The following is a 21866-nucleotide window of genomic DNA, read 5'->3' as shown; positions in this document are numbered from 1 at the left end:
TAGTCCAATTCCCTTTTCTCTTGGGTCTCTTCATTCCAGGATGGGTATAAAAGTACATGTTTAAGAGGATGTACTAAAAATGCTAGGGATAAGCTGACCTACTACCCCACTGGCTAGCCAGTCATGTAGCCAGCAGGACTGCAGACCTGTTAAAACTGGGTCTGTGAGCCATCTTTGGCACACTGGCTGAAAGGCGCTGGCCTTAGTCTGTAGTCCTTGAGACCCGAAGAAGAAAAGCATACTTTATTAATTAAATGCAGCTAGAATTCTCAAGGGTTACACAAACTCTGTGAGCTAAAACTGGATTTATATTAGGGAGTGAGTTGCTTCATATTTTAGAAATAGCTGGGCTGTATTGGTTTTTGCTTAACTGATTGCTAGTCAACTGACAGTGTTTTAACAGAATAGACTTTTTGTGCAAATGATGAATACAAGGTCCTCGGCTGATTGAGGATGTCATTCTCTATGCTTGTATTTAAGCGTGAACAACTCAGTTTTTTGGGAAACAGATTGCATTACAAAGTAACTTTTAAAAAATGAACATTAAGATACTTAAAACAATTTTTGAGTTTTTCTTCATTTTTTAGTAATGAGACTGCATGATGAAGAATATGGAAATAAAAAAAAAACCTGTAAAAATGGCTAATATTTTGGTGTATTTTTCTGATTACTTTTACCCACTAAGTGTCATCATAAGGAGCCCTGGTGGCACAGTGCTTAAGCACTCAGCTGCTAACCAAAAGGTTGGTGGTTCGAACGCACCAGCCACTCTGCTAGAGAAAAATGCGGCAATCTGCTTTGGAAACCCCACTGGGCAGTTCTGCTCTGTCCTACAGGGTCACTATGAATTGGAATCGACCTGACTCGATGGCAGTAGGTTAAGAGTCATCATGTATAGTTAAAATCACTACATGCGTGATAGTATAAAGTTTTTTTTGAATAGGGAAGTAGGTACATGGTTGAAAATGTGAAAGATCTCAGAGGTGCCCTGTTCTTCCATGGTAACTAATGTAAATAGTTTGTTTCATTTCTTTTTTGTTTCTCTCCTGTTGATTATCTAAGGGTGGTTTACATTTCATTGCACATGTATGCAGATACATCACAGTGTCCAGCATTCTGTGTCTCCTTTTTTTTGCTTAACAAAATCTTTACGGTAGCTCCCTTTTTAGCACACAGAGCATTTTTCTTCTCATTTCAGAGTTAAAACTCCTAAGATTGTCCTATTTCTTCCATTTTTATAACCTGTTTTTTAAATTCTGCAATACTTTTATTTTTCTTTTGTGTCTTTTCATAACCATAACCCTTTGTTTAGTCTCCTTCACTTGTGTCAGAACATCTTTTCACCAATTCTTCTGACTTCCTCTGCCTAGTAGTTAATTCTCAATTTTATTTTTGGGAGGTCCCTCCCTTGAACTGAACAGAAGATCATGTTGGTAGACGCACCTTTTTGTGTGGTGGTTTAGTGATGGTATTTGCCCAACTGATGTCATTTTTGGAATTACTCCCCTTTTCTACTAGGGTATTTATTTTGACTTGATTCAATACAGATGGCATGGTGCCTCCTTCTCCAGTAGCTGCATCTGCCTTGCTAGAAGGCACCTAGGAGGATGTCCTTTCGTCTCAAGTTCCCTTACTCCACAGTTCTATTTTTCAAGGAAAAGGTCGTTGGATAGGAATCTTCAAGACCATTTTTACTTATTTATTTTAAAAACTCTGAGGTCTTTACTCTTTCCTTCCGTTTGGTACAAATTCTGTGGTTCCTGGTGAATACTCTGCAGAATGTAGGATTTAAGGTGTAGCTGGCTTTTCTCTGCTTTCTTTATAAGTGGGGTTTTCTTCTGAATATTTAAGCCTTTGTTCATTTTGCTGGATTCATGCAGGGAAACGTTGGAGTCTCTGTTTTGTGCTGATGTGTTAACAGAGACAACTGATTTCAAGGTCTCTTGAGCAAGAAAAAGGAAATTTCCAAGAAGGTGGCAGCATGAATTGTATAGATGTAAATGCCCACTTAATACTCAAAAGAAAAATATACTTCGTGAAAATAATGCCAAAATTAGTCTCATTGACTGTTGCCAGAGGCATATAAGGTGACCTTTCAAAGCATATTACGGTAGTAAAATTATGGATGCTGGCGTCAGTAATGTGCCCAGTGCTGAATTTAGTTGTTCAGCCTTGGTTGGCAATGCTTGAACGATTTTTTTTTTTTTTTAGTCTCTGTGAGTTGGAATCAGCTTGACACCAATGGGTTTGGTTTTTTGGTACGTAAATGAAGGTGTCCCGTAGAGATTATTCAGAGTTCAGACTATTGTGTGTTGATTATATTCTATTTCCAACTCTGTAAATGGACTAGATATCACCAGATGAGTAACCAGAAAGTGGTTGGATTAACGTTTTGAAATTGTAAATATGGCATGGCGGGCCATCTGACCTGCTGTAACTTCAAGGAGGGAAGGAGAATAAAGATCAACAGCCCAGGGCTGATTTCTGTGAGGCAGAGGTCAGACATTCCTCCACCCTCCAACCTTTTAACCAATTCTCATACCAACTGCCCCTTTCATGGCATTCTCTACCACTTTGCTGAGTTCGATAATATACTGCAGTGGCCACACAGAACTCACAGACAATACTCATGATTATGGGGTTTATTAGGGAAGTGAAAGGTTACAATTCAGGTTCAGGAATGCTCAGGATTCAGTTCTATGATCAGGACAGCCTCTTCACAGCCCTGCGACAGGCATGCCTCTTTCTGGCCCTTCGACTTCTGCAAGTATCACAGAGCTCTTTTAGCTCTGCCGATGAGTGCCCAGAGGCACCCTGTTCCACCAGCAAGCCTCCCACCTGAAGGTGCTCAGCTTTCTCACATGTGGGACTCATGTGTTACAGCTCTCCCTGTTTTGGTCTGGTTCCAGGAGCTTCTCAGTACAGGGGTCTCGGGTCCAAAGGACACGCTCTGCTCCTGGCTCTTCTTCCTTGGTGATGGTGAGGTTCTCTTCCTCCCTCCTCCGGGATGGCTCATTTTAAGCCTAGCAGGATGGCAAAATTGACCAGTCCCTTCTTTAGGGTTCCGTATACCGTATTTGTATAGTCCCACTCAGTCATTGTGTGTGAGTCACAAAGACTGGCTAGAAGGGTCATATTAAGCAGTTCATTGCAGTGCAGAATAGAAAGGCATAGTGGAAAATACACTTGCCACTGGCATTCAGGAGACCTGGATTCAGTCGTAAGCTATGTTCCTAAATAGGTGTATGCTCTTAAGCATGAGAATTTCATCTTATGTGAAATGAAATGGTCACATCTGGTGTGGTTTGGCATGATTAAATTTTGGTTTCTTCTCTCATCTAGGTTCCCGGTGCTGCTGGGCTTCCTCCTTGTTGTTTTTTGCTGTTGTTAGGTACCATCAAATTGGTTCTAACTCACAGTGACTACGCCATCTTCACAATCGTTGCTATGCTTGAGCTCATAGTTGCAGCCACTGTGTCAGTCCATCTCGTTGAGGGTTAGCAGATCCCAACTCGTGGTGACCCCGTGTACAACGGAACAAAATGTTGCCCATTCCCGTAATTGGTTGTGGATTATACCATTGTGATCCAGAAGACTTTCAATGGCTGATTTTCAGAAGTAGATGTCCAGACTTTTCTTTCTAGACTCTGTTAGTGTGGAATCTCTGCTGAAACCTGTTCAACATCGTAGTGACACACGAGCCTCCACTGACAGACTGGTGGTGGCTTTTCTTGTTCTCCATTAACTAACTCTTGAAAATCTCCATTCTCCCTTTTTCTTCTCACACCTGTTATTTGAGGCATGCACTTCCTTGCTACCAGTTGTCATCTTTTGCCTCAGGGACTGATCTGCCTTTCTTCTCATCCAAGGCTTGTGCTGTAATTCCTTTTTTGGCTTCGCCCATCTCCTGCACGCCTTAATTTCCCCTATCCACACACCCCGTTACCTGCCTAATTCCAGATATTTATTTCCATCCGTAGCTCTACCTCAATAGCCTATGTAAAACTCAGACTTTGACATGATTAATACTATACTTTCTTTTTCTAGCCCATATCTACATTCAGTAATGCTACCACCATCTATTTTTATGTTTTCCTAAAGTTAAAAATACAACTCATACAACTACACCTACTTTTCACTTACCAACTGTCTCATTATCTGACATTTCACATTTATGACAATAGTGAAAAAATCTATCTATTTTTTGCATTAATGGTGTGTGTTTGACAGTAAGGAACACTGAAGTACAAGGTGAGAGTAATGCTGGCTGTGGTTTTTAAGGTTATGTGTCAGTTTGGCTGGGTTATGATTCTCAGTAGTTTGCCAGTTATGTAATGGTGTAATTTGGCAGTTATGTGATGATGTAGTCATTTTCCATTTTGTGATCTAATGTCACCATCCTCCATTTTTGCATAATGATCTGGTCTTTGGAACTTCACCATGTCAGTAAGTGAGGGATGGCTGTATAGAATAAACACATGGTGAAGATTTAATTCAGCTCACTAATTAATGAGGGGAAACCTGTTAGGGTAAAGCCGGTTCATAGAGCTTTTGGAGAAGTGGATATTTATTCACAATTTAAAAAGGAATTTTGGAGTAAGATTGCGTGATGGCTAATGTCCTACAGGGCATTCTACTGTATAAAAAGTATTTGCATTTCTACCAGATACTAATCTGTAAGTTAGCATGTAACCTGAGTGTCGTAACCTCCAATTAATAGTAAAAAGCAAAGTTAAACAATAATGTTCTCTCCTAGAAAATTAAATTCTTAGGTGAGCGTGTTAATGTTTTATATGGCATTGAAAGAACATACAGTCGTCATCTTTATGTGTTTTAGGAAACTGTAGTCACCAGACCAAATGAAGTCAGAGGCATTTTAGACTGGTATTTCTATTCGTATGCATTTTGAGGTTTGAGAGCCGTAGTCCTAGACTTTTCTTTCTCATTGTATCGACTCTATACTCTCAGTGCTTTTGACCTGCATCTCTTCATTTTACCTTCCATGGTTACCAGACTTCACCTTTCCTTAGGTCTAGTTGTTAGCTTTCTAATTGGTCTGTCTCCTTATCTGTACATCTTCATCCAAATGTTTTAGTTTTAGACCCTTCATGATGCAGGTCAGACTTGTTTGCAGTCCCAGTCCTCCCCAGAGCCCATATTTCAGCCCTGCTGAACAGTGTCCCAGCTGTGTAACTTGTTGGCACTCTTTCACGCCCATCTTGTGACTTCAGTCTTTAACAACCACAGTAGCAGTGACTGGCCCTCTAACCTGCTAAATCCCTTAAAAAAAAAAAAAAAATTAAGGGAATGAAGAAAGGTCATAATCTTCTGCATTACCCTCCTCCCCAGCTTGGAATGTCATGGATCTCTAATGTTTTGACTTTTGAAAAAGGTAAATGTAACTTTTTGTAGGTTCAGCTGAGGAGCATAGTCATAAAGAGCACAAACTTTAGGTCAGACCTGTGTCTGAGTGCTGATCCTGCCACCTGTTGGGTTGCTTTGCCTTCCTCTGCCACAGTTCTGTGTCTGTAAAAAGGTTGAGATGCAGAGTAAATGGAAAGATGCATTGCCTGTGGGGGGCAGGGGGCACATAGTAAACAGAATAAACATTACCCATAATGGTTCTTATTTTTCTGTTCACTTTAAATCTTGTTTTTTCCCCACATAAGGATTTTTTTCGAGTGTTAACAAAAATCTAATTTGAAAATACCATTTTTATGTTTTGTACAATAATCCATTATCATACTTGAATGGTTTTGATGTCCCTAAATTGAATTAAAAGGAACCCTCATGGTGCAATGGCTAAGCACTCACCTGCTAACCCAAAAGCTGGCGGTTCAAACCTACCTGCTGCTCTGTGGGAGAAAAGACTACCTGGCAGTTGGCTCCTGTAGAGATTACAGCCTTGGAAACCCTGTGGAGCAGTTATACTCTGTCATATAGGGTCACTATAAGCCACAATCAATTCGACAGCGCACAGCAACAAATTGAATTAAATACCTGACAGATCCCCTTACTCTCAGATAACTTAGCCCTTTTCTCTTCATTCCAGTGACTCTTACTCTCCTAATTTCTCTACAGAAACTTTTCTGATTAACTGGAAAAGAGGCAGTACATTTCTGTTCGCTTTAATGCTGTACTATTCTAAAATAGACTCAGCTACTAAGTGTTTAGAAAAAGTGGACTCGTGAATATACCATACCTTCTTTAGTCATAATAAACTGTCCGCAGTGGTTATGTAGAAACCTTGCCTTGTTTTTCTGCTCTAACTCATTTCTTATTCAGGGTGGTGGACGGATTAACTCCCCACCTTTTCTTTCAGATTCACCATTTAATTGTACTTTATAGACACTCGTTAAGTGGCAGCTATCATGTGTCAGTTCTGAGAGCCTTTTTATTGCCTCTAATACTTAAACCCTAAAGTAATAGTATTTAATTTTATGGAGAAGGGAACTGAGGTGAAGGTAAGGGACTTGGACGTCTTACTGTCATTAAGTAGCAAAGGTGGGATTTGAGTCTTAAGTATTTTTCTTTTGTAGTCTAGTAGGGTGGTACGTACAGATTAATAAACTCCTTGTGAGCAGGATTGTTTTATTTGCTTTTGTATCTCAGGAGCTCTCAATCCCTTGCACTTATCAGAAGCTTCAAGGTTTATTTATTCCTGTTCTAAAGATACACTTACTTGAAGCCCTTGCCATCCTTCAGCAAGAATGACTGCTTTTATAAGCCAGGGTAACTGACCTCTGTTCCATCTTATTGTGCATTTGTTTAATTCATACTGTCCTTGGTATGTTTATAATTTGCCACAGTTTTCTTTTAACACCTACTTGTATCCTTCTTGGGTCTAGTGTGTGTAGTGGTTCAGATTTGCAGCTCTGGATGTCATTACTTGCAGTCTGTAGATCCGGCTGTCATTATTGACAAGCTGCGTGCAGGCTACTTAGTTTTGTAATTAACACTTCAGTTTCCTTATTTGTAAATAGGAATAATACAGTGGTGTATAAGGCTACTGGCACATTTTAAGTTTTGCTGCTACGATAAACAAATGGGTAAAGTGCTGTGCAAATTGTATTTATTACTGTTGTTATCCAACTCCAACTTCATAATTTGAAGCTAAGCCAATCTCAGGAGGACCACACGTGAACAGAGTGCATAAAAAATTAGAGGGGACACACTGGGCAAAAAGGATTCACTTTAGATGCCAATTCTGACAGCTGAAAACTTTCTGTCGATGCTGTATGGGGTATAACTATTATTAGCTTTTTTCCAATCTGATAACTGTCACCTACTGTGAAAATAGTGCGGCTTTGATTCACTTCTTAGAGTTGTCTGTCAAATAGGTAATAGTAGCGATTACACGAGTGAACGTATTAGTTGGCTCTGGGGCTGCTCAGGACTGTGGTCCTGGTTACTAAATTGGAAGCTTGTTCTCCAGTCCATCAAATGACGTGCATTGATGAGAATTCTGTGTAAATACTAACCTTTGTGGTATCTCCCATACTTTTGGCCATTTGGCTGGGAAAAACTGCCTCATCCTATAGTTACTTAAAGGAATGTCCTTGTTATAAAGTTTTAAGAAAGAAGTAAGTATAGCTTAATATACAGTTCTCTTTTTCCTGTTTAGAACTTGCCTGTAGAGCTAATTTTTTTCACATAAAATTCAAATGCAGTTAAATGAATAGTTTATTAGACACTTTGAGCTGTGAACAGTCAACATGGTTTGTTTTCAGCCTTGAGGATAATCCCTCAGCCTTTTAATCTTCGTTCTGTTGAATTCGAAGACATACATGTCATCTCTTTTATTTATGTGCTTTAGGATTTATTGTCAGAGGTTTTCGATGAAAAATCTTGGTGATCGCTTTCACAGAAATGAAAGTTTGACCGTGGTTTGAAGAGTAGTATAATGTAAGAAATGAACTCCATCATCTTGATTGCCCCTTCCTTCTCTTTGGGTTTGTTGATACCTGGCCCAGGGGGAGGTCCTGTATTCATCACAAGTTAACCTGTTATTTACTTTCTGCAAATTGAAATTCCAAAGGTCAGCAGATTCGGATCTCCTTCCTTAAAGATCAGTTTGTGCTTTAAAAGCAGGCAGCACTTTTATATACAAGGGTCTTTTTACTTGCTCCTCTTCCTCTCTTGAATCACGAGAATTACCCACAAATGGGCTGCTGGCTGATAATGGTGCTGGTTGGGAGCATTATTAAGGTTACTTTAGAGCCCTGGTGGCACGGTGGTGAAGAGCTACAGCTGCTAACTAAAAGGTCAGCTCTACCAGCCGCTCCTTGGAAACCCTGTGGGGCAGTTCTGCTCTGTCTGTAGGGTCACTATCAGTCGGAATGGATTTGAGGGCAGCAGGTTTGTTTGTTTTGTTTTAGGGGGAATATAGGTCAAAATAACCAGTGTGCTTTACATTCATTTGAATAACTTAGCACTCCATGACGTAGGGCAGGCATTTAATAACAGGAAATGGGCAGGTGAGAAGTGCCAGCCCTGTATAATAATAGTATCCTTTGGTTTTCAAAGTGAGAACAGCAGTAGCATACCTTTCTCTTGTATCCACACTGTTCAAGCTCTGAGGGAAATGGCTTTGAGGTGGTGTTTGAAGTAGTAAAGCTTTGTGGATGAATTCTAAAATAGACTGGCCTGCTATTTAATTCTTTAATGTAGTGTAATTGTTCTGTTGAGCAGTACAACCCAGGGAGTGCTTTTCAAACGTGACTCCCATTTCTGCGCCTCAGAATTACAGCCTGTACGGGAAGGGACCAGGCATTTATATTTGACATAGCTTCCTAAGTGATGTGATACTCCTTTAACTAAAAACACGATTGTATGTGTTTTCTTTAAACCAGAAATTCACTTTTGAAACTGTATTGCTAGAAATTAAGACCAGTATGTAGACAGTGGTTTTTATGGTGAACTTTCCCCCAACATGTTACATGTTCTTTTACCACAATTATTCTTTTTCTTCTTCTCAATGTTTATTGAAGAATAATAACAGTTAATATGCACCGAGCCCTTGTTATATGATTGGCACCGTTGTAAGTGCTTTAAGTGGATTTTCTTATTTAATCTTCGAAACAACTCTGAGGCAAGTTCTGTTAACCCCATTTGAATAGACTGAAGCACGGAGAAGTACAACATGCTGATGTTGGAGTCTGATTTCCAACGTGGCAGAGCCAGAGATCTACACTTAAGAGTTGCTGTGCTAGAGTAGCCTGCTAATTGTTGACTAAAAAGTAAATAATCAAAAATAATTTCAGCGACAACAAAAATCACTCCTTTATTTCCAAATTCAAGTCTTCTTTCTCAAAGACTGTCAGTGTTAGCGTAGTCTGTTTTAGTAATTCTTCCCTTGGGTTTCAATGTGTTAACAATATACATAACTAGAAGTCTTTTTTATATGCATACATGAATCAGTTTTGTACTGTTTTCCCCTAACGTATCTTGGGGCGATCTTTCCATATCAAATACCTGTGGATTTGTCTTTTAATGGTTACGTAGTATCCCCCCATTTTTCTAAAATTGACGGTAATTACATGAGTAATTTGAATTTTCTGACCATTGTGTATTTAGTTTATTGACGATATGAGCAATTGTGACAGAAAGAAATAATCCTTGTCTGCAGAATTGGATCAACATGTAATTCAGGAATCCCTTAAAACAAAATTCAGTAATGTCAAATTGCCATTCTCTTGGGCACCAGTTTCCGTAATATCATATGATCATTCCTTCTTTTTCCTCCGTAGTAAATAGAAGTAAAGAACTCTCCATGGAGTCGGAGGCGTAAAAAAACTTGTGAAAGATTTGATTTGTACTAGCTGTACGTATTACTCTGATTGTAATATTGGCTTATTTTATCAGTTAAACTACTGTACTTTGTTTTGAGTATCAGCATGTTATCTGTACAATAATTAAACATATAGAAATATAGAGTTCACATTGATCAAGGTACTATCACATTTTCTTGTTGCTTACAACTCAGGTAGGTTTTATTGGTTTTACAAAAGAGGTAAATGAAATCTAGAGATTGTTTTCTTATCCAGGGTCACGTGGCCAGCAGAGCAGGTGTTGAAATCGAGTATATCTGGGATCCTTGCTTAGTTGCGTACTTGCTGCTTTTTCCTCATCTGTCCATTAAGATACTACAGTTTTCTTTGTATTGTTTCATTTGTTATTCACAGCAGGACTGTGAAATAGGCATGACATGAATTTTATATTCTATGGCTTTGGGGTGGTGATTTGTACAAAGGCAAACTTCTTTAATACTGTTCCTATCACAGGACTTAAGCCAAGGTTTTTTGACTTCAGGTGCAGTGGCCTTTTCTGTATAATACTAGACGTGTGGAAACAAAGACATATTTTTCCCTGTGCTGTATTTTTTTTTGAGTTGAGAATTTCCTGGTTACTCTGTGGAAAATGTAAGTTAATTTTATGTTCTGAGTTGTGGATCATATGCCTTGAATTTGGCATATTCCTAATATTTTAACACATTAATCAAGTGGTCTTCACAGTGTATTAAGAAAGCACCGCATTGGCTAAGGTCAATCAAATTGTTTGCATACAACTTCCCCATCGTCTTTGATGTCCGTTTTCTTTTCTGTGCCATACTGTGTACATCTAATAAGTTTTATTGTTTGTTTTTCTTTCAGTGAATGGTAGTGTCTAGAAAGGGTATGTCCCTTCAAGAGAGAGGTGCCAATGTCCAACCGGCCTAATAACAATCCAGGGGGGTCACTGCGACGTTCACAGAGGAACACTGCCGGGGCCCAACCACAAGACGACTCGATAGGAGGAAGGTATGCATTTAACAGTGATTTGGAAAGGAATTGGGACTAAAAGAAAATATTTTTTAAAACCTCATTAGGAGGACCAAAACTTGAATGGTTCACTGGAGAGGGTTAATTCCCTCCCCCCCCCCCCCCCCGATTTTTGAGCCAATGCAGAACTGGAACTCAGAGGGCTCCCTAAAATCATTCCCCAAAAATGCCAGGCTCAAAAAATAATCAGCCAGTCCTCAACCATTGACACTATCAAAACGTAATTTCAAGGTTGTTTGCCTATGGTGTGTCCTGTTTTGTTTGACCTTCCTCTTCTTCGCCTCCCTAAACATTGCTGCAGTACATTTGTGCCTTTCCTTAGGCGTGTTTTGTCTTAATTTTATTTCAGCGAATGGAACCTTCCTTTGTCTTAAGAACTTGATTTTTGACACCCACCTTTTGAGTTTTCTCTCATCATATTTTGTGGCAACATACAGATGCTGACAGTATGGTGAAGCAGTCTGACTTCCTTAGCACATAAGTTATCCCATCACTTTTTCAGTGAGCTGGTGTTCAGCTAGTGTTTTAATTTGGATAGTTGTCCGTGAGCTAGTGTAAAGAATCAGATGCCTTCTCCTCTTAAATGTAAAAAGTCCAGGGTCTGATGGGAGGTAGCCAGGGACTGTCAATCTATGTGTAACATTCTCTAACTTCTACTTGCAAGGTATGGTTCTTCAGTCCAGGGACTAACGTTGATCATGCTTGATTTGTGGTAATTCAAATATGATTACCTGGTGCAGTGATATGAGGCATAACTATGTACTCTACGTGAATGTATTGCCTTGTAAATTATAAACATTTTGAAAATATCAAATATAAAAAATACATTGAAAGAGTTAGGTTATGTTGAGGCCAGGCTGTTTTTGTGGTTAAGCACAAAAACTTTGGACTGGGACAGCTTTATAGGCAGGTTCTGCATCTGCCATTGCATAGCTCTGTATCCTTTGTTAAGTCTTCCAGAAAACCTCGGTTTCCGAGTCCACGCAGTGTCACTTCCGATGTTATAGTATGTTAAGCTGAGCTCTTAGTGGTGTGCTCCGTACAGCCCTGTTCTGGGATTATTATTTGCCTTTTTACATTCAGATTGTTCTCTGGAACAGCCACACTTAACTTTGTTCATGCTGCTGATTAAAAAAAAAAAAAATCCCTCCGTTATAAAAGTGGTACATACTCATTTTATGGAAGAATTTTAAAAATACAGGAAAATATAAAGAAAAAGTCCCAATTCCACATCCCTATTAATGTCAGCATATTTCTTCCTAGTCTTTTTCCAACTGCATATGTATTTGTATATGTGCATATAAGTGGCCCGTACCTTTTGAACAACTGCAATTTTATGTTAATCTTCGAATTAAATTTGGACCCTTGCACGTGAACCGACCAACACTTTTGGCTCTTGCAAGGCACGTTGCTTCTAAATAATTATGATGTCTCATCAGCACCAGTATCTTTTCTCTGTATCAGTGTTATGTACAATTATTTAAATATTTTATCACATGATACATTGTTTAAAAATGAATGGAAACAAATGGAAATGATGAATACTAGTGTTTAAAATGCATTGGTTGGAATAACTTAATGGGTGGTAAAGCTGGAAGTTGGTAAGATTGGTGGATGGAAAGTTCATGCACTGTAAGCCAGTCAACTCTGCTCAGTTGTGAAAAAAAAGATTAAAAATTTTAAATGTGTTTGGAGTGGCAGAAAACACACCAGAGAACATAAAGCAAAGTATACTCATAGCTTTTACCTAACTTTCCCTCATGTTTTGATAATACAACCCATTTCAGTCTGTTCACTTTTTAAAAAAACCTGGCATCATATGTGTCATTTTCCATGTCATTAAAAATCACTTAAAAACATGATGTTAAAGTCTTCATCATCTGTTATATAGCTATCACAGAGTTTAGTGATAACTTTAAATATATAGATTTTTTCCTATTTATATTTATGTGGGTAAGTACAGTTATGATCAGCACATAGAAATTTAGAACTTAAGCCAAAAATTCTTAGTTTGTCTCAGAATGCAAATGAAAGGATTTTTGCTGGTCTTGAATTTCATACTGTTTTTTATTCTAACCCTGGTGGCGTAGTGATTAAGTGCTACAGCTGCTAACCAAAGGGTCGGCAGTTCGAATCCGCCAGGCGCTCCTTGGAAACTCTGTGGGGCAGTTCTACTCTGTCCTATAGGGTCGCTATGAGTTGGAGTCGACTCAGTGGCACTGGGTTTCTGTGGTTTTTTTCTTAGAAAGATAGCTTGATTCTTTTGCTCAAGATAGACTCTCAGGACTGGAAGGGACTTTGAAGGCCTTCTTATCAAACCCCAGACGGTCTTTTCAAACCACTGTAGAGCGTGCCATACCAGCAATTATCCAGTCTCTACAAAACTTTTCCAGTGATTTTTCTGGAAGAGGATTGGTGTTAATTGGGAGAGAGTGATTACAACTTTTTTTTTAATTCTCTTCATCTGACTCCTGTTGCTCAGCTTTCCCAAGTGAAATGCTGTTATTATGGCTTTTGTTTTCTAAATACAGTCAGCGTGACCTGATAAGGCATTCATAGTGATACAGTGATACCAATAATGATAAATAACAGTGGGTAACAGCATTAGTGGAACGTTTTAAGTTTGCAAAACTATAAATACTCTTTACAATTGCAACTCACATGAACTGTCATGGTAGGTATGTGATCCCTACTTCAGAAATGTTGAGACGTATATCAACTTTATGCCACTGAGTCAGGACTTGATTCTAGACCTCCTGACTAAAGCCAGTGGTTCTTTTCATTACACCAAACTGCCTTTAATGCACAAACCACTTGATCCATATGATGCCTATGATGGAGGACTTTGAGGAGGGCATGAAATACTTATAATACTTAAAATTGAAGCTTAGAATTGCATTTAGAATTTAAGTAGCAGGTTTTTCTTCCTAGAGTTTCCTGGATTCATTTCTTTTGGATCTACTTGGTTTTCTTCCAAACTTGATTTAAACTGTCTTTAAATATCCTCCTTTAGGTGACTATCCCTACCCTTCTCCCAAATCAAGGTCACTTACCTTGTCTAGAAGAGTTGTTAGTGTTCATCCTTAAGATAAAAGAAAATGTAACCTTTTGGATATATGTAGCAGTCTCCACTGATTACCCCCTCTCCTCTTTTCCACCTGTCCTTCCGCTCTGTCCATAAATAAACTAGGCATCTTGCTCCTCTTCTGTTATTTTTCTCTTTCCCTTCCTTCTGTAATTTTTTGGACTGTAGCTGATCTCTTCCTCTTTCTGTTCTCTTCTTTAGGAAATCACTCCCTTCACTGCTTCTCTGTTGGCTTGCTCTCAGGGATACTTCCTAGCCATTTCTACTTCTAGCACAGGTATTTGTAGGCTACCTCTCGACCATGCAGTGGCATTTTCATTACACCGTTGGCTTTTTCCTGTTTTTCACCAATGGCAGTGGTGGGATTGTACTCAGACGTGATTAGTAATTTTGCTTAAGATTGCTTTAACATTGCTTTTGTTACAAGAACAGTGCATGCTCAGAACAGAAAATTGGAAAGCTTCAGGAAAATTAAAGGAAAATAAGATAATTTTAAGCCTGTCACCCAGAGATAACCATGGTTGATATTTCTACTTTGTATCATCTAGTCTTTTCTGTATACTTGCAACATAAAAATAACAGAGATAATATAGTAGCCAGCAGTTACCACAGAGTGTGAGCGTTTTCTGCACTTCTGAAACATTCTTCCATGAGAAAATTTTAAATGATTGCATGATTTTCTTTGATATCAAAGGCCATGATTTAAACATGTAGGCCTCTAGGTTTTTTCTCAATTTTTTTCGCTGTAAAAATTATTGCCGTGCCTATCACGTTTAAGTATGATTCTGCTTTTGTCCTGGAAGTGGGTATGTAGGATCTAAGGGTATGGAGTATTTTAAAGGTTTTTAACAGATCGTCAAATTGTCCATCTCAAAGATTGGGTCGATGTGTACTCCTACCAATGCTCTGTGAGAGCACCCATTTCTGCAAATCCTGCTCAATACAGCGTACCATCTTTTAAGTAAAAGTTTTCAGAAAAAAGGATTCCTTTGGTTAAAGTAAGCATTTCTTTGGCTTCTGTAGAGTTGAAGACCTTCCCACATGTTAGCCACTTTGATTATTTAATAGATGTTTATTATGATAAAGTATATATAACATTTTTAGTTGTTTTATGAGTTGTCTGTTGATGTCCTTAGTGTTAATGTTGGGGCTGTGTGTTCTTTAGTTAGACCCTTTATGTCAGAGGTATCAGTGCATCAGCATGGACAGATACTTTATTCCTAGCTTTACCATTTGTTGTGATTTGTTTTAATTTATAGGAATTTTTAAAACCAGGTTATCAAGTCTTTGTTTATTTTCTTCCTTTGCTTTCTCCATCTCCCAAGTAATTCTTTTTTTTTTTTTTTTTGCCTCAGTTTTGCTGTACATTTGACTGTAGTCTATCAAATTTTTTACTGGTGCGAGGAAATGCATGAGTCCAATCCACCCACTCCTGCCCGTGTTAAAAAAATTTGTGTACAAACTTTTAATAATTATTGGTTATTGAATAAAAACTCAATTGTGAGCACTGCAGGTTACAGCTTTTAACATTTTCAGAGCTGAAATTTAACCAACATTAAGTATGTAGAAAGAAGTAGACTTGAATATTCCCTGAAAAATTAGTTCAAAGGGATATGGTACAGAAAAGTCAGAAAAATATATGAAGAAAATAAAATATCTTTCAGAGGTAGATCTTGTATAACATTTCGTTGTTTACCGTCTTTGAAATGCAATTTAGAATGTAACTGATTATACTGTAAAATCCTTTTTTTTTACCCAACAGTATCTTCCCAGCTCATTATGATTTTGGGGGGTAATTATATACTAATGGCCACAGAATTCACTGAATGAATATACAGTATTTTCCATGGTTATTTTTTAGTTTTTGGAGAGCTGCATTGGAAAAACTTTTTGCTTATACTTAAATGTTTACATTTCAGGTACCTGTTCAGGGTAGATTTCTAGAAGTGAAATTCCATGGTCAAGGGTTGTCTTTAGCGTTACCCACTTGTTTCATGTAAATTATTTTTCTCCGACTTCACATTCTCAACATCAGAAAAAAGAGTTCTTTTTCTCATTGCTCTCTTTGGGGTATCTGTTTGACATTTTTTCTACTAATTTGATAAGAAAAAAATGCTTTCCTGTTTTATTGGTGTATTTTTAGTAATGAGGTTGAAGTTGATAAAGTAGTTTTAAGGGGTAAGATTTGGCTGAGAATGCTTCTTGTAAATGTACTAATAAGTTTGCATATGTTCACTTCATTTGCACGGAACTGACCTTTTACTGATGTGCTCAGCTCATAGTTAATCGTTTATTGTGTACAAACTATAGTCCTGTTTCCTGAAGGGTAAGGTAGTGTCTTAGCTATCTAGTGCTCCTATAACATAAACATCATAAACGGGTGGCTTTAACAAACAGAAATGTATTTTCGCACAGTTTAGGAGGCTAGAAGTTTGAACTCAGGGTGCTGGCTCTAGGCGAAGGGTTTCTCTTTCTGTCAGCTCTGGAGAGAGAGAAGGTCCTTGTCTCCTTGAGCCTCTGCTCCTGGGTGGTGATCTTGTGGCTTGGCATCTCTCTTCCTCAGTCTCTGCTAGCTTGCTTGCTTGCTTAATAAAAATATAAAAATCTCAAAAGAGATTGACTCAAGACAAACCCTACACTAATCCTGCCTCCTTAACATAACAAAAACAAGCCATTCCCAAATGTGATTATAACCACAGGCACAGAAGTTAGGAATTAGAACACACATTTTTTGGAGACACAGTATAATCAGTAACAGATAGTATTAAAGAAGCTTTTAAATAGTGGCAAGATAGGAATTATGCATTTGAAGATAATTGACATATTCAAAACAAAACACCAAGCCTGATGCTGTTGAGTAGATTCTGACTCATAGCGACCCTATAGGACAGAGTAAAAACCACAAACCAAACCCAGTGCCGTCGAGTCGATTCTGACTCATAGCAACCCTATAGGACAGAGTAGAACTGCCCCGTAGAATTTCACAAGGAGCACCTGGCGGATTTGAACTGCCGACCCTTTGGTTAGCAGCCGAAGCACTCAACCTCTACGCCACCAGGGTTTCCACAGGACAGAGTAGAACTGCCCAGTAGGCTTTCCAGGGAGCAGCTGGTGGATTCAGACTGCCAGCCTTTTGGGTAGCAGTCGAGTTCAAAACCACCGTGCCACCAGGACTCCAGCTGACATATTACCCAGTGAGAAATGCAGACTTGAACTCTGGAAGCCTTGTAAGATGAAGGGGATAATTCAAGAACCTGCAGAATTTAACTCACTTGTATAAGACAAGAAGATTGAATAAGAAAACATTTGTGATGGCTTTTTTTATTTCTTTTTGGTTGCTTTCTTTTTAAGAATAAGGTATTTCATATGCTTTACTGTGGCTTGCTGGTTTCACTCTCATCTCATAGGCATTTTTACATGTCAGTACATACATAAAACTACCTCATTCCTCTTAATGTCTGCTTAATTTTCCATTTTATGGGGGTATGGGTATAAACTGTCCCCTTTTGATGACATTTGGTTTCAAGTTTTTCCTATAGTGAGTGATGTTATATGATTGCAAATATGAGTTCTCTAAGCTAGGTTACCAGAAGTGGAGTTTTTGGGTCAAGGAGTATATTTTTAAATATTATTTTCTCTTCTAGGAAGTTGACCCTTACAGGACAAGTCATTAACACTTACTTGTAATTGGAAGTTCGTTATGCTAGGATTGTTGATTTTTTTCCGATACTCCCACTTTTCTATTATTTTCCTAATATTATAAAATCGGAAAAAAGCTGTACTTATATTTGAATTAAGATGTTTTCCAGTGAAATAATGAAGCCACATCCAGGACTGACTCCGAACAAGCTGTGAATGTACCCATCATTTTAATTTCCCTTCCCTTAACTCGATTTCCAAAGAAGGCGCGACACCGCAGAAACATGTGAAGTACTAGATTTAGTTCAGATCTTTTGGGGTCAGAAACCAAACTAAAACTTGATCGTTTTTTACCCCACTCTGATCAAATTGAAGTAATCATCACTTACTTAAAATATCTTGCGGTTTCCTTTAGTATCCTTGATTATGCTGTTTTCCTTTTAAAATGCTTACGTTTTAAAAGGCCTGTATCTTCAGACCTTTTCTTCTTGAAATCTTTTAAGTTTTTCGAGATCCAGTTAAAACTTTTCACTTTGTAGCCTGCACTCTTTTCCAGTCTCTGAAATCCTATAATGCCTTGAAACGTTTTTAGGACATTTATTGTGGTACTTTGTCGGAGGCCCCAGGAACTGCAGACAGGCTCAGTATCTGTCAGGCTGCATCTGCTCTGTACACCTAGCCTCATTGTGTCCCTGCTGCTCCCTGACGTGACTGTTCAGGCAGCTCTGCCTAGTCTTCATACACTGTACTCATGTCTTCCCTGTGCCTTTTTTTAGGCCTTTGTTAAAAAAGCGTTTCCAATCCAGTAGGGAAAATGGGCATGTAGGCTGTTATTAGAGTCAGGTGAGAAAGCTTTCTGGCAATGGCCTCATTGATTGTGGCCATGAAGCAGCAGTTGCAAAGCAGATGGTACTTGTTAGCTGTGTGTTTACATGCCATGTGGACTCATTAGTCACCTTAAGAGTTTGGATTTATTTTGAATATGTCTGTATCATGTGTTACATTGCTCAGCAAGTAATAGGTGTTCAACAAATACTAGTTTGGGTTAGGAATAAAGAGATTTGCTTGCTTAATATTTCTAGGCACAGATATATGACTTTTTTTTACTGAAGTAATGATGAAAAGATGATTGATGGAAGGAAGGGTTGAAATAGGGCATGGTTTAGATAAAGAGGGCTAGGTTATACTGCAGGAACCCTGGTGGCACAGTGGTTAAAACACTCGGTTATTAACCTAAAGGTCAGTGGTTCGAACCTCGCAGCCACTTTGCAGGAGGAAGATATAGCAATCTGCTTCTGTGAAGGTGTGCAGCCTTGGAAGTCCCATGGGGCAGGTCTGCTCTGCCCCGTAGGTTTGCTGTCGGTTGGCATCGACTCCACGGCAGTGAGGTTTTTTAGGTGGCGCTGCAGTAACAGGCAGCTCCTGAATGTTGGTAGCTTATAGCCGTCTGTCTTCTGAAACGTTTGTCCCCCCTGGGGCAGCTGTGGGCTGTGCTTCAAGTCTGTACATTCTGGTACCCTGGCATGTGGCCAGTTGCCTTGTGGGGCAAGAGAATACAGGGAATTGCCCTCTGGCCCCCGAGGCCTCCCCCTAGAATCGATTTATTCCTCCTCACATTACTTTGACCAAAGCAAGTCCCATGGCTGCACCTAACTTCCAAAGCCTTGGAAAAGTGCCATCCTACCATGTGCCTGGTAAGAGGAGGAGTAGAGTATTTGTGGACAGCACTCTTTGGCCATCGCAGGCTGGTTAAATATTCTTTTTTTATTGCACTTTAGATGAGGGTTTACAGAATAAAGTAGCTTCTCATCAAACAGTTCGTACACACATTGTTCTTTGACGTTGGTTACCAACTCCACATGTCAGCACTCTCCCATCTCACCCTGGGTTCCCTATTACCAGCTGATTAAATATTCTTCTTAGTATATGTAAAACAGATGATTTGTTTCTCCAAAGTCCTACTAGTGTGACATAGCCACATGTGTGTTGTGTTCTCTTCATTTTCCTGCTTAATTAACCAGAATGAGTGCCTGCCTTTTATATTTTCCTATTCTCTCTTTTTTATCCTGTCCTTTGCTCAGTCAGATTTAAGTTTCACCTTGTTGGAGAGGAGAATGTTAAGGGTGTGATGTGAAAATGACTTCATAGACTCTTACGACTAAAACTCAAACCACTTTAAAAACAATTTATACTAGAATTGACTGGGTAGTTTGTAACCTGCTCCTTTCGGTAATGGTAAATCTCCATGCTATAATACCCAGCCTTGAGTTTTAGCTACAGAGCCCATGTGTACACACCTCCATTACATATTCCATTACAGGGCTTTGGTAATGCTGACAAGACTGGCCTGTTGCATCAAGCGTGGGGGCTGGGAGGTGAGATCTACAATGTTGGGTTAATCAGTGGCATGGCTGCCTTGGCCGAATGGGGAAGAGAGAGGCAACTTCTCTCTAGCTGGAAGTTAGAAATATTTGATTCCTAACAGTACCCACCTTAAGTTAACTTTGTGTATCTACAAAGTAATGTGCCATTTGCGTGCTTCGTGCTTTTATTTGCAGTGTATGTTTCTTGCTTTAATCAAGTATGAAACTGTGTCCGAAAGTCACATCATAAACATATTGAAAGCCTAGGAAACGTTATTCTTCACTGAGGATTTGCCCCGATCTCTCTGTCCCTTAGTACTGAGGGAATCTCATGCTCTGTCACTCAGAGTGCTCTCTCAGTCTCAGACTGCCTCCCTGGGTGGGTGTTAGTGTGAGTAAAAAATAAATATGTATAGACTCTGCTTACAAAACTGTTAGGCATGAACAGTCAGCTTTAGCCTTACTCACATTTGGAAGGCCGTTTTCTTTGTGATACAGAAAATAAAAGTTAGAAGTTTAAAAGAAGAAGTGGTGGTTTTTTCCGTGTTTCTCATATACCATCTCCTAAGGAATTGATTTTGACCTGTACATAATTAGGGACAGAAATACCAGCATGGAAAGGAAAACCATAACAATGGAAGACTCAGGCCTTTTCCTTTGCCCAGCAAGCCCTTAAATGTAGCTGTGGAGTTGTTGACTTGCGAGTCAGAATGCCTGGGCTCGGTCTCTCAGTCTTGCCTCTCTCCTGTCTGGGGGCTGTGTGCTTTGGGCAAGACTCACTCCCTACATCTTGAAAATGCGAATTTAAAGCTGGGTTCAGCTGGATGATATATTTAAAGGAGCATAATATAAGCCTTATAACATAAACTGGCACTTTAAAAAATATTTATCTGGTGGTCATCTTAATAAGTTTTTAAGAACTTAATACAAAAGCTGCTGCAATTCACAAGATACTCCGTACTGCGCCTCTATTTTTTATTATCTTGGTATCTTTGCTCCTCACCCCACCCCTACTTTATATGTGAAGTGTGGGTGTGAATATAAATTGGGATGTAAGGCTTCCCTTTTGGGGCCCACTTTTCCCATGATTTTTGATTTTGTTCATTCCTCTACCTTTTTTTTATTTTATTTTAATATTATGTTTTAGGTGACAGTTTACATAGCAAATTAGGTTCCCATTTAACATTTTTTTTTTTTTTTTTTACAGCTTGTTCCATGACGTTGGCTCCGTTTTTCACAATATGTCAACATTCTCATTTTTTCATTCTTTTTCTGTTTCCATTAATCTAGCTTCCCTGCCCGTCCTTACTTCCCATCTTTATTTTAGGGTAAATGTTGACTGTTTGGTCGCAGTTGATTATTGAAGGGAGCACGGTATTCATGGGCGATAATGTTTATTTTATAAGCCAATCTATTGTCTGAATGAAAGGTAACCATCAGGAGTGGCTTGAGTTCCAAGTTCAACGTGTATCATATATCTTAGGGTGATAGTCTTGTGGGTTTTTCTCATCTCTATCGATCCAGTAAATCTGGCCTTTTTGGGGAATTTGAGTTTTGTTCTACATTTTTCTCCCTTTCTGTCTGGGATCTTCTGTTGTGTCTCTGGTCAGAACGATTGATAGTGGTAATATCCACCTAGCTCTTCTGGTCTCAGGCTAGAAGAGGCTGTGGTTCATGTGTGCTGTTAGTCTTGGCTAGATTCTCCTTTGAGTCTTTGGTTTCCTTCGCTCTCTTTTGTTCAAGATGAATAGAACTTTTTGCTTTCTTTCTGTCATAACGTAAGCGTTGTAATTTGCTTGCCCATGCTCCCTGTGCCCAGATCATTGAGCTTATCAGTTTGTTGATTTTGTCTAACTGCTTCTAACCCTGTCACTGTCTCACTTCCCTGCTTTCAGCAGAGTATCAAGAAAACATGACTAAGTAACACTGTCGTTACTAGCTTCCCAGTAAGTAGCACCA

General features: G+C 39.0%; 1 protein-coding gene across 18 annotated transcripts in view; it reads left to right on the top strand.

The window, feature by feature from the left end:
• The window catches only part of TRIP12 (thyroid hormone receptor interactor 12), a 138151-nt gene that overhangs the window by 27423 nt on the left and 88862 nt on the right, over positions 1-21866 (top strand). For 16 of the 18 annotated variants that reach the window (XM_049888385.1, XM_049888383.1, XM_049888394.1 and 13 more), the window contains exon 2: positions 10653-10799. In XM_049888385.1, the coding sequence (XP_049744342.1) occupies positions 10702-10799 (98 nt within the window). In that variant the 5' untranslated portion in view covers positions 10653-10701. Of the gene's footprint in view, positions 1-9351; positions 9824-10652; positions 10800-21866 lie in introns of those variants that run through there. The other 2 variants (XM_049888387.1, XM_049888399.1) reach the window with 2 other exon arrangements.

This window comes from Elephas maximus, chromosome 6 (genome assembly GCF_024166365.1).
Source record: "Elephas maximus indicus isolate mEleMax1 chromosome 6, mEleMax1 primary haplotype, whole genome shotgun sequence".
Classification (NCBI taxonomy): Eukaryota; Metazoa; Chordata; class Mammalia; order Proboscidea; family Elephantidae; genus Elephas; species Elephas maximus.
The sequence above is the reverse complement of the archived record's forward strand: the minus strand, read 5'-3'. Positions and strand labels throughout refer to the sequence as shown.